General features: G+C 35.8%; 2 protein-coding genes across 2 annotated transcripts; both read right to left on the minus strand.

Annotated features, from left to right (window-relative positions):
- Positions 1–3,536: 3,536 nt before the first annotated feature.
- LOC141298381 (uncharacterized) lies at positions 3,537–8,075 on the minus strand. The gene is made up of 5 exons (XM_073828897.1): positions 7,957–8,075; positions 6,704–6,777; positions 6,204–6,500; positions 6,063–6,107; positions 3,537–4,311 (listed from the first exon to the last, which is right to left on the minus strand). The coding sequence occupies exons 2-5, from the start codon at positions 6,765–6,767 to the stop codon at positions 4,094–4,096; spliced, it is 624 nt and encodes a 207-aa protein (XP_073684998.1). The 5' UTR covers positions 6,768–6,777; positions 7,957–8,075; the 3' UTR covers positions 3,537–4,093.
- Positions 8,076–13,308: 5,233 nt separating this feature from the next.
- Positions 13,309–15,171, minus strand: LOC141297958 (uncharacterized). Its single transcript, XM_073828443.1, has 3 exons — positions 15,069–15,171; positions 14,223–14,522; positions 13,309–13,928 (listed from the first exon to the last, which is right to left on the minus strand). Exons 1-3 carry the CDS (start codon positions 15,139–15,141, stop codon positions 13,693–13,695), a joined length of 609 nt encoding a protein of 202 aa, XP_073684544.1. The 5' UTR covers positions 15,142–15,171; the 3' UTR covers positions 13,309–13,692.
- Between the last annotated feature and the right edge of the window lie 4,072 nt (positions 15,172–19,243).

Below are 19,243 nucleotides of genomic sequence, written 5' to 3' on the forward strand. Positions count from 1 at the left end.
CAAGTTAATGAGCTTCAGGTGGAGGTGAAGCAGCTTGTGATCTGCGCAGCCTCAGCGCCAAATAAGCACTGATTGAACAGATCATGAGCCGCCGAAAAGACAATACAAAACAAACAGTAGGATGAGCCAGGAGGGCACCCTGACCCGTGACACTTTATTTGGACAACTTTAAAGGTGAATTTCCCAATACTCCCAGACTTGGACAAATGCCTTTATCATCAGCAGGGTGGATTATTGTAATGGTTTCCTCATTGGACTTTCCAAAAACACCATTAAACAGCTGCAGCTCATACAGAATGCTGCTGCCAGGATTCTGACAAGAACCAGAAAATGAGCATATGACACCAGTCCTCAGATTACATTACACTGCATTGATTTTAAAGTACTTTTACTTGTTTATAAATCACTCAATGGCCTAAGACCTAAATAAATAACCTGTGTCAAAGTAGGACTGCAGTTTGTTTAAAATTTTCCATTATGACTTGCGGCATTACAAACAATACAAGTCCCCACCGTTGAGCCTCAAGCGAGGTGTTTCCCATGTTGCTGTAGGGTGCTCTCACCCTAATAACCGTGCATTTAAAATGCTTTGGAGTCATTGTTTCATCATTCAGTGAAAGCGTCAATCAGTCTGTCTCTCGCCCACCTATTTTCCATTTGTTTACCTCCACTGGACTCAGACTTGTAACCCGAAGGTTGCTAGTTCGAGTCTCAGGTCCGAGTCTTTGGTTCTTTAAATTGTGCTGATTTGGCTCACATTTAACAAAATCCCACCAATTCACTGTCAACAAATTAAAATATGGTGACATGCCAATCGGGCTGATCAACTCAAAACGCCTACAAAGGTTTCTTAATCCTTCAAAATGGTCTCTCAGTTTGGTTCACTAGGCTACACAATCATGGGGGAGACTGCTGATCTGACAGTTGTCTAGAAGACAATCATCGACATCCTTCGAAAGGTTAAAGGGTAAGCCATAAACATTCATTGCCAAAGAAGTTTGCTAGTCACAGAGTGCTGTATCCAAGCATGTTAACAGAAAGTTGAGTGGAAGGTAAAAGTGTGGACGAAGAAGATGCACAAGCAACTGAGAGAACCGCAGCCTTGAGAGGCTTGTCAAGCAAAATCGATTCAAGAATTTGGGTGAACTTAACAAGGAATGGACTGAGGCTGGGGTCAGTGCATCAAGAGCCACCACACAAGGGTCAATAAATTTGGCTACAGTTGTCGTATTTCTCTTGTTAAGCCACTCCTGAACCACAGACAACATCAGAGGTGTCTTAGCTGGACTAAGGAGAAGAAATGGACTGTTGCCCAGTGGTCCAAAGTCATCTTTTCAGATGAGAGCAAGTTTTGTATTTCATTTGGAAACCAAGGTCCTAGAGTCTGAATGAAGGGTGGAGAAGCTCATAGCCCAAGTTGCTTGAAGTTGTGTTAAGTTTCCACAGTCTGTTATGATTTGGGCTGCAATGTTATCTGCTTGGGTTGGTCCACTGTTATTTGAAAACCAAAGTCACTGTATCCGCTTACCAAGAAGTTTTAAAGCACTTCATGCTTCCTTCTGCTGACCAGCTTTTTAAAGATGCTGATTTCATTTTCCAGCAGCACCTGCCCACACTGCCAAAAGCACCAAAAGTTGGTTAAATGACCATGGTGTTGGTGCACTTGACTGGCCAGCAAACTCACCAGACCTGAATTCTCTATGAGGTATTGTTAAGAGTAAAAATGAAAACAAGAGACCAAGAAAGGCAGATGAGTTGAAGGCCACTGTCAAAGAAACCTGGGCTTCCATACCACCTCAGCAGTGCCACAGACTGATCACCTCCATGCCACACTGAATTGAGGCATTAATTAAAGCAAAAGCAGTCCCTACCAAGTATTGAGTACATAAACAGTAAATGAACATACTTTCCGGATGGCCAACAATTCACAAAATATGTTTTTATTGGTATTATGAAGAATTTGTTAATATAGTGAATGTTTTTTTTTTTTTTGTTAAATGTGAGCCAAATCATCACAGTTAAAAAAAAAAGAAAAACAAAAAAGACTTAAACTACTTGAATTACTGAAATATATTTTATATTAAATTTAAATAATTTTTTCACAACATTTTAGTTTATTGAGATGCACCTGCACTTGGCCACAAGTCCTTTCCTTTCCTTCCTTCCTTTGCAGGCACAGTGAGCGTTAAACTGTGTCAAAGTATGACTGCAGTTTGTATAAAATTTTCCATTATCAGAATCAGAATCAGAATGAGCTTTATTGCCAGGTATGTTTACACATACTAGGAATTTGTTTTAGTGACAGCAGCTCCACAGTGCAACAGAGTTATGACTTGCGATATTACAAACAATACAAGTCCCCACCGTTGAGCCTCAAGCGAGGTGTTTTTCCCATGTTGCTGTAGGCTGCTCTCACCCTAATAACCATGCATTTAAAATGCTTTGGAGTGATTGTTTCATCATTCAGTGAAAGCGTCAATCAGTCTGTCTCTCACCCACCTTTTTTCCATTTGTTTACCTCCACTGGGCTCAAACTCGCTGCGTCACGTGCCAGTGTTGTGTTTCACTTACTTTCTTTTATATTCATTCATTCATTTATACACTTATTTTTGGTATAATACTATTTGTTTGTTCCATGCTGTTCAGACAAAGTCTGAGTTTTGAAACAAACACAACAAAGAGTATTCAATAAACTCTGCTTCTTTTTTTACCATAACCACTTTATCTCATGCTTCTGCTTCTCAGTCAGCATCTTGGCTGATAGAAGACTGTTAATAGAGTTTTAGGTATTTTGGATACCAGACAAGACTTGCTGTTAGAAGGTTTTGAGTATTAGACGATTTTACTGACTAGCTGTTCTGTTAACAGACAAAACAGATATTTCAGGACAGGATTTGGCATCCGGCGCTGGATCATAATTATCTGGTGTTGAGGCATGATCTAACAATTATGATAATCACGGCTGAACTTAAATCTGTGGCACCAGCACAGCGAACGCAGGAAACACCCTGAAAATGACCTACAAGTGACCTGCACACAATGTGGAAACATGAAGCATCACTAATTGTCAAATGAACATTTTTTTTTAATTGATTGTAATATTAGCCTAAATCTTTCTTCTTCTAAATTTAAACTGCATTAGTTAATTAGTGCTGTTTTATTACCTAAAAGAAAATCATTAACTTCACATGAAAAGTTTCATGTAGAAGAAAAAAAAGGCTGCACAAGCTCAGCCCGTAAAAGTGAACCACAAACAAAAGACTAGAATCAAAGTAAAAGAATAAAGACATTCCAAAGAAACAAAACACTGTATTGTTTCCTTTACTTTTAATTTATAACAATATTAGTTTTATCTTCATTTAGAATAATAAACAAGCAGCCATCCTCCACCAAGATAACATGCTCTCTGCTGGTAGAAGAATGCATTGCAACAGTTGCATTAAATGCATGACACCTGAGCAGAGAACTGGTTACCACAAATAAACACATTTTATCAAGAATGGTTTGATTAGCAACAAAGAAATTGTTCATAATAATTAAAAAGAATACAATTTGGTTTATTTTCATTTTGAAAGACTTTAAATGTCCACTGGTTACATGATGGCTGCATAAATAATCAGTCTTGTTTGTTGTGGATTCAAATGACTCCTGCACACTGGGTTGGAATTATCCAAGAACGTGAATTCTTGTCTGTTTTTCTCAGGTGTGGGATCATTTGACTTCTATCTCAAGATCTAGGGAATATCATTCTGCAACTAAATAAGGCACAGATGAGCTCTGTGCAGCTACTTTTCCCCAGTTTCCTGGTCATCATGTGATGATAAAACATCTTTAGAGATTTCCTTGCTTTTTAAACCATTAAACACACTGTACAAAACCTTGCTGTTCACTCTTTTTGAACATTGCATGTGCAGAATATTAACAATAAATACACTGATCAAACAGATCTATAACATACCAATATTTCACAGAAATCAATCTAAAACAGAAACAGAGCTATATTATTCAGTAGACTGAAGTCTTACAGAGTAGTTTGCTCAAGTTCAAACGAAAAGTCAAACAAATTAGTTTCCATAGTGCTGAGTCAATGTTATTATAGCACATTTTCTGGATGACTGCTGTTGCCTTCATCTTGTCTTCTACCCAGAAACATCCTGTTCTGTCTGGTGCGTTTTTGTTTAATTTTGTAAATAATTGGCATTATGATGATGATAAAACAGCTAATAACAGCAGCGATGACGGCGATCTTAAATCCACGACTTTCTGTTTTCTTCTGTTCAGATGTTTCTACAATGTCCCAGGAAGGTTCTTCTGGAAAGGTGAGTAAAAATGTTTTATGATATTGTTTAAACCATAAACTCAACTTTAGCTTATGTGACAATCAGAGAATCTCTTTGTGATTTCTTGACACAATTTAGAAACCATTATCAGTCTTTCTTAAGGTGAGACACTGCAAATGAATAGGATAAAAAAAAAATTAACTAATAGTTACAGTGCCTTGCGAAATTATTCATACCCCTTCATTTTTTCACATTTTGTTTTGTTGCAGCATTTTGTTAAACTGCTTTAAATTACTTTTTTTCCCCCACATCAATCTACATCTCATACACCATAATGACAAAGCACAAAACAGGTTTGTAACAACTTTTCAAATTTATTCGAAATGAATAAACTGAAAAGATCCCGTTGCATAAGTATTCATACCCTTTTCTGGGACACTCGAAATGTAGCTCAGGACATTCATATTGCTTCTAGATGTTACTACACTAGTGGAGCTAAACTGTGGCAAATTCATTTGAATGAGTCTGATTTAGAAAGGCACACACCTCTCAGAAACGGTCTAACAGCTGAAAATGCATATCAGAGGAAAAACCAAGTCAAGTGAGATCAAGATAACTGCCTGTAGAGCTCAGTGACAGACTTGCGTTAAGGCAATGATCTAGGGTAGAGTTCAGAAACAAATCTGCTGCATTGAAGGTTGACAGAAGCATGTAGCCTCCATTATCCATAATGGAAGACGATTGGAACAACTAGGACTCTAGAAAATGTCTGCCAGCCCCCATCCAAGCTGACAGACCTGAGAGGTGAAAAGGTGAGGCAAAGAATGGCAGATAATTGCCAAATGCAGATGTGCAAAGCTTGTCACATCAGACCCAAAAAGACTTGATGCCATAAAGGTTCTTCAACTATGTACTGAGTTAAGGGTATGAATACTTATGCAGTGTACTTATTTCAGTGTTTCATTATTATGGTGTATGGAGTGTAAACTGATGTGGGGAAAAACTAATTTAAAGCAGTTTAACGTAATGCTGCAACAAAACATGAAAAAACGAAGGGGTATGAATACTTTTGCAAGGCACTGTATCACCTTCCTTACCCAGTTAATTGATTACATTAATAATTGCTAACATTTTTTTGCATTAAGTTTTCTAAAATGTTAGGCTTAAATATGCAAATGAGGCATTATTTAATGAATAACATTTCTAGTACAACATTTTGAGTCAAATGTTTTTACAGAGGGAATTTTGAGCATCTCATTTTGTCACTCCATAATTTAGAAAAAACTTTGCACAGACAGAAAACAATGTATTTTTTACCATTTGGGGGAGGGGAGTAAAATGAAGTATAAAATCAAGCTAATTATATATGAACAAATCCCTCTGTAAAAACCTTCAGGATATAGACAGGAATAAAAATGTAAAGTTTGGTGTGTGTAAGTGCTACTGAAGTGGATATTTATGGCTCAGAGTAGAAGAAAAAACTCATTTTCAGAAAACAGCCTTTAAAAATATATTGTAATTGAAATATATTAACACAAATAGATAAAGTGCTATTAACGAACTTGTGTGTTTTCTTTCCACTAGTCTGAAAAAACACTTTATGAAAAAGTCCAAAATCTCAAACTTGACAGGTGCATGAAAAACAGCGTTTTTGCCTGCATTGTCTCCCCTTAAACACTAAGATCATGTGATTTAGAATGATAACTTTGCTGATGGGACTAAATAGTTTTCTGTGTTCCCAAGTAACCTAGAGCACAAAAGGCAATAACTATAATAGAATACCTTTCGTTCCAGGAGCTTCAGGGACGATTTCACGTTTAATGGACCCTGTTAACAGAATTTAAACTGCTGTTAGCAGACTAAAAATACATGTACAGAGGTAAATGTTTATTAAATTATAAACATCAGTATTATATACTATACCTGTTACAACTACAGTGAATTCTGTTCTTTTCATTCCACAGTTTGTTTGCACAAAGAATCTAAATTGTTCTGTCATTGCTGTAGTAGGAGTGTAGCGGCATGTGAAGCTGTTACTGTGATCACAGGGGTTGACAAGAGGTTCTCCTTTACAGACTTCTAAGTCAGTATAGTGCTTAGGGTATTGAAACTTGTACAGTTTAATGCAGCATTCAGCATTTTGCAATAAGACCCTGCAGGTAAAAGTTGCTTCATTCCCCGCAAATCCAGTCACATTTTGACAGGTCACACTGCAGAAATCTAAAAAATAACAGCAATACAGTTGTTTTTTTAAACAAGAAAGAATTCAGATTAACTTCCACAGAATATTGTGCATTTGTTGTTTAATTCTTTGTATATCTAATCAAATTTGACCAAATGTTTGTTTGTTTTTTTCTTTCGTTATCTTATGCTTTCCTCTGCGTTCTCACACACACTTTCTATGGGAAAGTTTATTCTCTTACCATCATCAGCTTGACAGACAGCAGAGAAAGTCCAAACCGCAATGAACAGTTGCACAGCATTCATGCTTTTGATACTGCAATAGAAAGAATGACAAATATTCAGCTCAGAAACGAAACTTAACCATAAGTACTAGAGATTTTAAGAGGAGACACTAAAGGCAAAAACAAAAGCAAAACAAAAACTAGTGGTAAGAAAACATTCAAAAGACACTGTTAAGTGTTTCTTTTTTGGCACTTTATCTGTTTGTGTCAATAGATTTCAATTACAATACATATTTTTAAAGACTGTTTTCTCAAAATGAGTTTTTTCTCCTACACTGAGCCATAAATCTCCACTTCAGTAGCACTTACACACACCAAACTTTACATTTTTATTCCTTTCTGTATCCTGAAGGTTTTTTACTCACTAGGGATTTGATCATATATAATTTGTTTAGTTTGTATACATTTTATTTCCCAAAAATGTTAAAAAAAAATATATATATATATATTTTTTTTTTTACCCTATTCACCTGCAGTGTCTAACCGGCTTAATGCAGATACAGACTTCAAAGAAAGCGAAGTAACCTTAAGAAGACTTTCAGTGTTTTAAGTGGATTGAGTCAGTACTTTTAGGAATATTTTAGCTAAAAACAAACCCTCTATCATCAATTTAACATAACGTACGAGCCATGGACTATGGTGGTTTAGTTTGAAATGACATGAGGTTGATTAAACCATTTTTTTTATTAACTATTTCTTCATGCTTCAAGAAACTCTTTAGATGCCTATATTTGATGTATTGGGCTACAGAACACATTTACGCGGTTACGTTTGACGTCAAGCCTGAGAATATGTGGTCCATATGGGTCGCATTATTTCGCGAGGTTTCACACAACAATAACTCATGTTTTCATTTGAATGTGCGAAAGTAAGGGTAAGTGGGTAAACTATAGCAACAAAACCGCATCATTTCTTAAAATAGGCCAAAACACTGAGAGCACGCAATAAATCACAGAAGTATTATCCGCTGAATCTACAGAATCTAAAACGCCTTGAAACACAAATCTATTGCATTATTTTTACTGGCTAAACGCGAAAACTAATCATTCTGCAGGAAACACTGCAACATATGTCAGTCAAATAAGCAAAAAAAGTTTTTCTGCACAATGCGTAAACAACATACACGTAGCCTATTAACCGTTTTCCAGGAGCGCGTTACGCATTTGTTAAAATAAAGGCGATTATTTTGTATTTAGAGGGTTATTGCTCACCAGAGGTCTGTCTGTCTTCGCCGTCTGAGTTTATTCCACTCTCACTCTGTCTCTGCTCACACAAGCCTGTGAATACTAAACTTATCCTTTCAACACAGCTCATAGCGTTTTATTTTTATCATTACATTTTTGACCAGCAGTTGGAGCTGTTACTAACTGCAGACCATGACAGAATGAGGATGGCAGCTAAGTCTAAATCACATACAGATGCTGGTTATATAATTAGAATATCTTATTTCGCGAATTCCATTCAAGAAATGAAACTTCACACAGATTGATATCTTTCAAGTGTTTATTTCTTTTAATTTTGATGATTATAACTGAAAACTAATGGAAACCCCAATTCAGTATCTCAGGAAATTAAAATATTAGCCTACTTAAGACCAATACAAAGAAAGGATTTTTAGAAATCCTGGCCAACTGAAAAGTATGAACATGAAAAGTATGAGCATGCACAGCACTCGATACTTAGTTGGGGCTCCTTTTGTCTGAATTACTGCAGCAATGCGGCGTGGCATGCAGTCGATCAGTCTGTGGCACTGATCAGGTGTTTTGAGAGCCCATTGCTCTGATAGTGGCCTTCAGCTCTTCTGCATTGTTGTTGTCTGGCATATCGCATCTTCCTCTTCACAATACCCCATAGATTTTCTGTGGTGTTAAGGTCAGGTGAGTTTGCTGGCCGATTAAGAACAGGGATACCATGGTCCTTAAACCAGGTACTGGTAGCTTTAGCAGGTGCCAAGTCCTGTTGGAAAATGAAATCTGCATCTCCATAAAGTTGGTCAGCGACAGGAAGCATGAAGTGCTCTAAAAAATCCTGGTATACAGCTGCTTGACCTCAGACCTCAGATGACATGGCACCCTAAACCATCACTGACTGTGGAAACTTTACACTGGACCCCAAGCAACATGGATTCTGTGTCTCTTCTCTCGTCCTCCAGACTCTGGGACCCTGATTTCCAAAAGAAATGCAAAATTTAGTTTCATCAGAGAACATACACTGTAAACAAAATCTGTAGAAATTACAGTATTACTGGCAGCTGGTTGCCAGTAACTTACTGTAGATTTTAATTTATGCTATTTACTGGCAACAGTTTGTTCAAAGTTAATTGAACATTAAACATTAACAAGTCTTTATCTTTACAGAATAAAACTAAAATAACAGCCTCATGCAAAGCATTCTGGGAACCAAAATCTGAAGGAAAAAAACAGAAAAAGGTTGATGAATGTTTCTGGTTCCCAGAATGCTTTGCAGTAGGTTGTTATTTTATAGTTTTATTCTGTAAAGACAAAGACTTGTTAATGTTTAATGTTCATTTAACTTTGAACAAACTGTTGCCAGTAAATAACATAAATTAAAAATCTACAGTAAGTTACTGGCAACCAGCTGCAGAACTACAGCACATTTTTTACAGTGTAACTTTGGACCACTCAGCAGCAGTCCAGTCCTTTTTGTCTTTAGCCCAGGCGAGACGCTTCTGACGCTGTCTGTTAGTGGCTTGACACAAGGAATGCGACAGCTGAAACCAATGTCTTGCATACAATGTCTGTGCTTAGTGGCTCTTGAAACACTGACTCCAGCTGCAGTCCACTCTTTGTGAATCTCCCCCACATTTTTGAATGGGTTATGTTTCACAATTCTTTCCAGGGTGCAGTCATCCCTATTGCTTGTACACTTTTTTTCTACCACATCTTTTCCTTCCCTTCGCCTCTATTAATGTGCTTGGACAGCCAGCCTCTTTTGCAATGACCTTTTGTGTCTTGCCCTCCTTGTGCAAGGTGTCAATGGTCGTCTTTTGGACAACTGTCAAATCAGCAGTCTTCCCCATGATCGTGTAGCCTACAGAACTAGACTGAGGCTACGTTTACATAAATCCGGATACATTTGAAAATGGAGTTTTCATTTTAAAACGCTCTCCGTCCACACTAGCGCTCATTCATATTTTATCTGAAAAGCAGGGAAATATCTTCATTTTCCCTTCGTGTAAACAGGGCCTCAGAGACCATTTAAAGGACTTTGCAGGTGTTTTGAGTTAATAAGCTGATTAGAGTGTGGCACCAGGTGTCTTCAATACTGAACCTTTTCACAATATTCTACTTTTCTGAGATAATCAGTTGGGGTTTTTATTAGTTGTCAGCTATAATCATCAAAATGAAAAAATAAACACTTGAAATATAGTGTCTGTGTGGAATGAATGTATACATTATACAAGTTTAACTTCTTGAATGGAATTAGTGAAATAAAGAAATAGATAGCTCTATCTAAGTTGATTTATTTATTGTGAATGCTTAACCTAAATAGCCTAACTTTCTGTATATGCTATTTGCCATATATTTTGCAAATATTGTAAACGACAATTATGCCAATAAAGTTTTGACTTTATGATTGTATTTATGCCCTAAACGAATAATTCAATTATTACGGAAAAAAAAGAGGATCAGTTAATGGACAATACTGTGGGATGCATAAAATGTGTCTTGTAGAGCTATTTTATTTGATGTGCTTTATGTAATATTTTTTCATGATAAACTTGTGAATGCTCCATCGCGCACAGACAGCGCATACAGCATCGCCTATTGTTAATATAGTAATTTAATATTGTATTAATTTCTATAACAATCAATATAATAATTTCTTAATTCAAAAGAAAATATTAATAATAAACCTATCTCTGATAATCCTGGGTTACTATGGTCAAGCAGGTTTGTTTATGCATTAAACTCGTTCCCTCAATATAAGAAGTCGTGGCCACGAGAAATGGATCTCGTTCCCTCATCATCACATCTCGTGGCCACGACATAATATCACGTTCCCACGAGTTTATATGTAAAAAGGAAGATGCATCAAAAAAACGATTGGAAGGATGATTCCTCCAGCATACACAGTTTTGTTCAGTGCAAGGGAAATTCCCTGAAACCCGAGCCTTAAAGGGACAGACACCCAGACCGTTACAGCTGCCAAAACAGCACTGACCCATCGAGGTATGGACTCCACTTGACCCCTGAAGGTGTAGACGCGTTTCCATTACAGATAAGTGCAAAACTTTGGCGCTATTTTATAAATGTCGATTAAAAAGTATTGTGAAATGACGTAGTTTCCATTAACCGATGTTATGCGACTAAAGCGTAATTTTGTCCTCTCGTGATAAGTCATGGCAACGGATTTTTGGTTATATTTAATCAAACATGAATGTGTAAATGTGAAAAAAAAAAAACATTTCCATTGCTGTTTTGCGAAATATTCCTTTTACGAATTGCCTATATATATAATATATGGGAGTTTTTTGCACAATTGACGCATTTCCATTAGGTGTATTTTCAATTCGCAATTTCAATTAAGGGGTAATGGAAATGCAGCTACTGACCCATGGAGGCATATTTTATAAATGTAGATTAAAAAGTATGGCGAAAGGGCAGTGTTTCCATTAACTGATGTAATGCAACTAAAACATAATGCTAAAATGCATAAAAAACGTTTCCATTGCTGTTTTGCTGAATATTCCTTTTTCGAATTGCCTGAAATGCCTCACGCATATGCCTCACGCATATGTCTGATATTCTTGCTAGTTTAAGCATTTAAGGAGTTTTAAACCGCAAGACGATGTGAAAGAAACAATGTGTTGTTATCAAAATGACTTCACGTTTGAGCATTATTGCGCTTGAATGGACAAAATACACACAGAATCAAAGGAAAAACTCCACTTTTGTTGAACACCCTCATAAGCACAGTCTTACCTGAGTTAAAATAAAACGTTTTGAATAAACATAAGTCTTAAATCTAGTCTAAATCGAATATGTGCTTTTAGTCTTAAAGGGACAGCACCTTTTAATATACCTGCTGCTGTCTGTGTCAATTTGTGTTAATGTTAATTAATAAACAACTGGAAAATTACTCTGTTCAAATCTTTTGTTGACAGAATAGTATTGTTAATTATAAATAAGAACTTAAAGCATTGTTTCTTTCATTTGTATACTCGCTATTGATGGATTCTTCATTTATTACTGACTGAGTCTTTATGTAACATTATTTATTAAAATGCAAAGTAATATAATAAACAAACAAAAAAACAATCCTTAAAAAATTGTTAATAATAATAATTTGCTGAAAAATTATATTCTTTGTTTAATTTTGATAATCCATTGCATATTAAACTGGAATTTCGTAATTAAAATAAAAATTAATTATTACCCAAAAGCTCAGTTTCTGCTGTAAGTTCACAAAATGAAAGTTGTGCTATTATTTTTCCTGCAACAAATAGATTTTAGATTCCATATTTGAGTATATTGACTCAAACCACGAAGACGCATTTGCCACACATATTGTAGATTATTCAGTGTGTCCTTAGGTAAATAAAACATACAAATAGTAAATCTGTGTTTAATTTCATGTCCGCTGCCATATTAATAAATATGATTCATTTCATTGACGTATATTATCATGGTTTCTTCCGCCCACATGCAACATCTGTCTGTGACTAGTCTGTCATTAGTTTTTTGTTCTTGCATGAATGGTTGATGATGAAATTACACAACATACCTGGAAAGAGGAAACAGAAGCTGTGCAGAGAAATGTTCAGGTTCAGAGAAATGAAGCAGGATATTTGATCTATCTGCACAATGTATACTATCTTGGAGTATAAATATTAATCAGCAGACACTATAACTCAGTGATCAGTTAATGCAAAATAAGCATTTACAATAAATTAAATTAAGTTGTCATTATTTCTGTTGTGAAATGAGTCTGTGGTTCATCTGCCATGTTTACATCTGTTGCCATACAACACACTCAATGGTGGCCATTTAATCTGTCATGTTTTTTTTTTTTTTTATGTGACAGAATGTGGGATTTTTTTTTACTCCGAAGGCATGACATGTGACAGGCATTTGCTTTTATCAGCTGTAGGATTATTTTGTTATCTTTCTCGGAAGAGTTATTACTTTACAGACAGTTACTCCAATCTCAAACAGTAGAAAACAGCGTTGAAACAGGTTATGGGTTTGGTTTCCATGGAGTGCATGAACTGATCAACAAATATAAACCTTGAATGTAGTATAGGTTGCTTTGAATAAAGGCATCAGCCAAATGCATAAATAATGAATTGCTCTTATTTCAGAAAGCTGATCTCAGGGTTGATTTAAACTGTACAGGCTTACACTAAAATCATTTGTACAGACTAAAATCATACATACAGATCAGCTCTTTGTACTCTTCACCCACTTTACTAGTTGAACTGGTGTAACTCACACATAAACAAAAGATCCAGATATTCATCTTTAGAGAGTATCACAGGTCTTTATTATTTTAATGTTTTTATTATTTATTTATTTTCTATAAATATACCACTGTACAAAACCACACTGTTCACAATATTAGTAATTTCCAAACACTACAAACTTCTACATTACCAAATACAAAACTGAAATGTATTATAGACATTCCTTGAAGGTCAGACAAAAAAAAAAAAAAAGACCAAAACCAAACACAGTTTGGTTTTCGCTGTTTCCTCTTAAAGTTCACAAAGACTTGAGTTCATTAAAGTCATATATACACATATATAGACTGATCAAACTGATCAATAATATACAGTTATTTCACAGAAACTTGTATAAAACAGAGAGTTTTAAGCCAATAACAAGATATATTCAGTAGTTTGAGATATGACAGACAGGAGAGTATGTAGTTTAGTGGACTTCAAATAAAGCTTTTTTCTTACATGAGCACCACATGAAATGCTATTATATCACATTTTCTGGACAATTACTGCTGTCATCATTTTGTTTGATGCACAGAAACATCCTATTCTGGAATGCAAAATATTGCTTTTTGTAAATGATTGTTATTAAGATGACGATGAGAATGATGATGACGGAACACCCCACAACGGAACTGATGACAGTAACCTCAGATTCAGTATCCTTAGATTCAGCATCCTTAGATTTATTATTCTTAGATTCCTCTGCTTTTGGTGTTTCTGGAAGATAAATGTATAATGTTTTATGGCAAATTGTTTAAATCATTAACTCAGCTTTAGTCTATCAGCTTGCAGACAGTCAGATTCTCCACGCAGACATTCACAAAACACTTCTGATGCTGAGAGTCTGATCAAATTCATGTCACAGGCAAATCTACACATCTCTAAATATCACTCTGATTGAAGTATCTTGAGAGATGTGTTTTTTTAAAAACCATAATCAATAATTAGGCTATAAACATAGCAATAAATTGCAAACATTTATTGAAATATAAACAATATTATATACTATACCTGTTATGACTACAGTGAATTCTGCATTTCCTTTCATTCCACACTTTGCTTGCACAAATAATCTGAATTTTCCTGTCATTGCTTTAGTTGGAGTGTAGCGGTATGTGAAGCTGTTTCTTTGTTCACAGGTGTTCTCAGGAGACTCTTCTTTACAGATTGCTGAGTAATTAAAGATCTCAGGGTACTGAAACTTATACATTATAATGCAGCATTCACTGCACTCCTTAGAGATGTTGCAGGTGAAAGTTACTTCCTTCCCCACAGTTCCAGTCACATCATCACAGCTTGCACTGCAGTCACCTAAAAAAATGCATATCATATAATACAGCAACTGAAGAATAATAAAAGTCTCCTTTATGATTAATATTATATTTAACACTCATAAAATTCTTGTTGTGTCTGTGTCCATGTCAGTCATACAGTAAATATACTGTACGGTGACTCTTTAGAAAACTGATTCATTAATAAAATAACTGCATTATGTGTTTTATAGGTTAGATTTTGTTGAGCCATGTATTTGATAATTTATTATGAGTTCTTGCTTTAATAAATACACTATTGTTTTCTTTTTATTTTTTTTACTAATCTTGTAGAGAAAACTCAAGATCCTGTAGTCATGATTGAAAATGTGATTTTGACAGAATAGTGACAAATAGGTGTGGCATGTGAGCTGGAGAAAAACATGTATTAACAGATTTCCCTTCTTATTATGTGAGGTGTTCAAAGAGTAAATCTTATTTAAATCAAACTCTTTTTTAAAGAGCCACTTGTGTTGTATATTTATAAATCAGTTTTTTCCATTGTCTTATAGTCCATTATCTTTCAAGGGGATGTTCATTCTCTTACCTATATCAGGTTGACAGACAGCAGCAGAAGTCCAAACCAGAAAGAACAGTAGCACAGCATTTACAGCATTCATGGTTGTGGTTCTGCAATAGAAAAAAAAACACATAAATTTGCTTCAGAAATAAAATTTACACCTAAATTTAAGACTTCAGACTAACAATGAAGTACTAGAGATTATAGACTAGAAAGACACTTTTGAGATGAATGACTGATAGCTCAGCAGAAAAGTCAACATTATTCAGCAAAAGTTTCTTGGATTAAATCAGTTCAGTTCAGAACATGTGTGTGAGAGAGACAGAGAGAGAGAGAGAGAGAGAGAGAGAGAGAGAGAGAGAGAGAGAGAGACGAAAACCATATTATTATATAGGGGTTAGGGAACCATTTCATGCTTCAAGAAACACCAGCATCTTATAACGTAGCTATTTAATCTAATACAGAATACTGTAAGCATGTCAAACTTAAATATTTTGCAAGGTTTCACACAATATCATAAATCATGCTTTAATTATGTTTAACGACTCCTGCAGTGCAAAGTACAGCAGCAAACCACACGATTTATTACAGCAAACCACTGCGTGCTGTTAATAAAACATATATTTATCACATATAAAATATATCCGCTGAATCTACGGCACCATGACAAAAATTGCACGCCATGAAATAAAAATCTTTCTATTGCATTATTTTCACTGCGTGGTTGAAGGCAATTACAAATATAGGCTAATTCAGTAGGAAACACTATTGATCAGACAAAATCATTTAAAAAGTGTTCTAAGTTCATAGGCAGTAAAAAACTACTGCAAAATGTGTAAATCACATACTACGAAAAAACATGCGTATTCATGATTTTCAATTGTGGATTTGAAGTTATTTTCTGTTCACACTCAGAGATAGTTATTGTTCATCGACGGTCTGTATGTCCTTACCTTCTGAGTTCATTCCGCTCTGGTTCTCACTGCTGATCACACGAGCCTATAATAAAGGGCTACGAAACTTTCACTTTCGAGATGACACAACCAGCCTGTTTCACACATACTCCGTATACAGTGCGTATGCAGTCCGTGTGCGTTACGTATGCGGTGCAGAAGCAGCACGGACTCGTTTTGCTTTCACACAGGACGCGTTTGCAGTCCGTTCCTGATCCGCGGGTGTTTACCACAAACACACCATTTATCCGTTATTTTAATTTCAAATCCAAACGTGCTTTTTCAGCATTGGGATACTCTTTTATCACAGTACACTAATACAATAATACTAGACATGTTCACGTTTAAACTCAACGTATTATAAACAACGTATGCTATTATTCAATGCATTTGACTTCTAGATTTGGATATTAAGTTGCTCAAGCAAGTTGCAACACATTTAAACACAGCATAGGTAGGCTGTATCTTCCTTTTCATATTGAAATTGGGCTTTCACAAATATTTTATTTTAACAAATATTTATTTTAAATTAAAACTTACCACAGACAGAAACAGACGGCTCACTGTGCCTTTCTTTCGCATTAAATCTTTATTAAAAACCATATTTTAAAGAACTTTTCTACCTGGACAAGTGCATGTATTATGTTGCCTTGTTTATTTAAAACTGCACTATTCTAAACCTAGCCAAAAAGCCACGTGTTGACTGTGAAACACAGAAGACTGCAATTATATGCATTTACGGTACATTTCCGCGTCAATTCATGTTCATTTTTACAGCGAACAATGCGCTGTCACTTTAATTCAGCGTATGCAACGCAATGCAGCACAGCAAAAATAGACTCTGTGCCTAACGGTGCGTTCACACTGGCACGTAGCGAGCGGGGCGAAGCGAGCGTTTTCAGTTCATTCATATGGAAGTTGAGCGTAAACGGTCGCGTGGTGCATTTTGGGATTGGAAGCGTTGCGGAGAAAGCGTTGAGAGCGGCTGAGAGCGTCAAAAGGTTGGGCATTCCTCAACTTTATGCAAATTTCGAGCGCAAAACGCCGGCGACAACCAATCGCTGTGAAGAGTAGGCAAGGCAAGATTATGACGCGTGTTTCTGAAACTGGTGGATTACTGAGCTGAAATCACATATTATTGAAAAAGTCAAGCAAAGGTAAATGTACTTTGCATGTTTTCATTATATGCTACAGTTTAGTTTTCGAACCGCCGTTAAAAGAAGACAATGGAACGTAAATAGGGTGTGAACATTGTTTTTCAGAGGTGTGCTCAGCCCTAAATTAGACACTCCCCAAAGCAGTGGCGTTGTAGCGTTGCTAGCGGCACTGAGCGTGGATTTGACGCTGTAGTGTGAACGCACCGTAAACGATCGCTGCACTGCTGCAAACGCACCGCATCTGGAACGCACTGACGGACAGCAACCGCGTGCAGTGTGAACGCTCTGATCCGTTAACATGGGTGCGGAAAAAAATACGCAACGCATACGCACTGCAGACGGAGTATGTGTGAAACAGGCGTTAGAGAGCACTCGTACACACGTGTTCGTTTTGTTTTAACATTGTTGACCAGCAGTTGGTGCTGTTGCTGTGTTGCATGCTGACAGCTGCCAAACACCATTCCACTTCGTCAAATGCATCACCAGTGTAAGCTTCATGGTAAATACTTCTACATCACACGTCTTTTTAGGGGTTAAGATTTCAAAAGATGACCAATCAAATCAAAGAAGACATTTTATTTAATAAGCTGGCACTTCAAAACTGAAAGTAAATAAGAGTAATTTCATTCAAGTATATTATCATCTCCAGCCCACGTGCCATAGCTATTTGTCACTAGTCTGTCATTAGTTTTATTGTTGTTGTGTGACTGATTGATGATGAAATTACGAAGCATACGAAAGAGCAAACAGAAGCTCTGTGCAGTTTAGAGAAATCTTAAGCTAGAAATGAAGATCATTAGGCTACACAGTTACTGAATCAACAATTACCTTTTAAAATAAAAGAGATAATTAACTATAGAAATACACGTGACTTGTCGGCGCCGATAGCTTTGTGTTTAGTGCGCAGACATATAGCGCAACTGTGCTCAGGACGACCCGAGTTCGAATCCCTCCTCGAAGTTCTTTGCCGATCCAGCGCCTCTGACTGTTGATTTCTTATCATCTTTTGACCGTCCTGTTCATTAAAAAGGCATAAAGGCCCAATGTATACATGTATTAAACAAAAAAGAAATAAAGACGACTTGATTCAAAACATCTGACCATCATCACTTTGAATCAATTGCCACATCAGTGGTTGATGACCATAATGATGACTTTACTGTTTGGCAAAACTATGTTCATGTATGTATTTATTTATTTATTTTATTAATATAATATAGTTTATTTGTGTTTAATACGCCTATTTGTATTTTTTTTCCATGTAATTTATGTATTGTTGTTTTTATTTAGTTGTTTATATGGTAGACCCATATTTGGTAAATATGGGCTAAAATAGTTTTTTTTTTTTGCATTTATATTTGTCACTATGCAATTGTATAATTTACAGTATATTTGCATAATATCAGCTCAACCACCTTGCAGTACAGATATTAATCAGCAAACACTAAAAACTCACATTGATCAGTAAATGCACAATAAAATAGGGTTGTCATTTCTGTGGTGAAATCAGTCAGTGGCTCATCTGTCATCTTTACACCTTTTACCATAAAACACACTCTATACTGTTTTTTTGTGGTTTCAACTGACTGGTTTTTAAGTGATGCAGTGATTTTCTCGACTCTGAATGCATATCACGTGACAGCTATTTGCTTAGCTAGGATCATTTTGTTCTCTTTCCAGGAACAGGTATGACTTCTCAGAGTTACTTCTGTATCTTAAACAGACAGTGGCATTAGCAACAGGTTATGGATTTGCTTTCCACCAAGTGCATGGACTGATCAAATGTTAAACCTCGAATGCAAACTTAAGTTGCTTTGAATAAATATAATTTAATATAAAATGATTTCCTGTCTTACACAAATAAGTAATACATATTAGTTCTTTCTTTGTACTCTTCACCTACTTTACTAGTTTAACTGGTATACCTTACCCATAAACCATGTATTCAGATATTCATCAGAGAGTATCAAGTCTTTATTCATTTCAATATTCTTTAAAAAAAATGGACCACTGTACAAAACCATTTACACCATTAAAAAAATTCATGTGCATAATAAGGTATTTTTCAAACTTAAGCTATATTAATATTTAC

This window comes from Garra rufa, chromosome 22 (assembly GCF_049309525.1).
Source record: "Garra rufa chromosome 22, GarRuf1.0, whole genome shotgun sequence".
Lineage (NCBI taxonomy): Eukaryota > Metazoa > Chordata > Actinopteri > Cypriniformes > Cyprinidae > Garra > Garra rufa.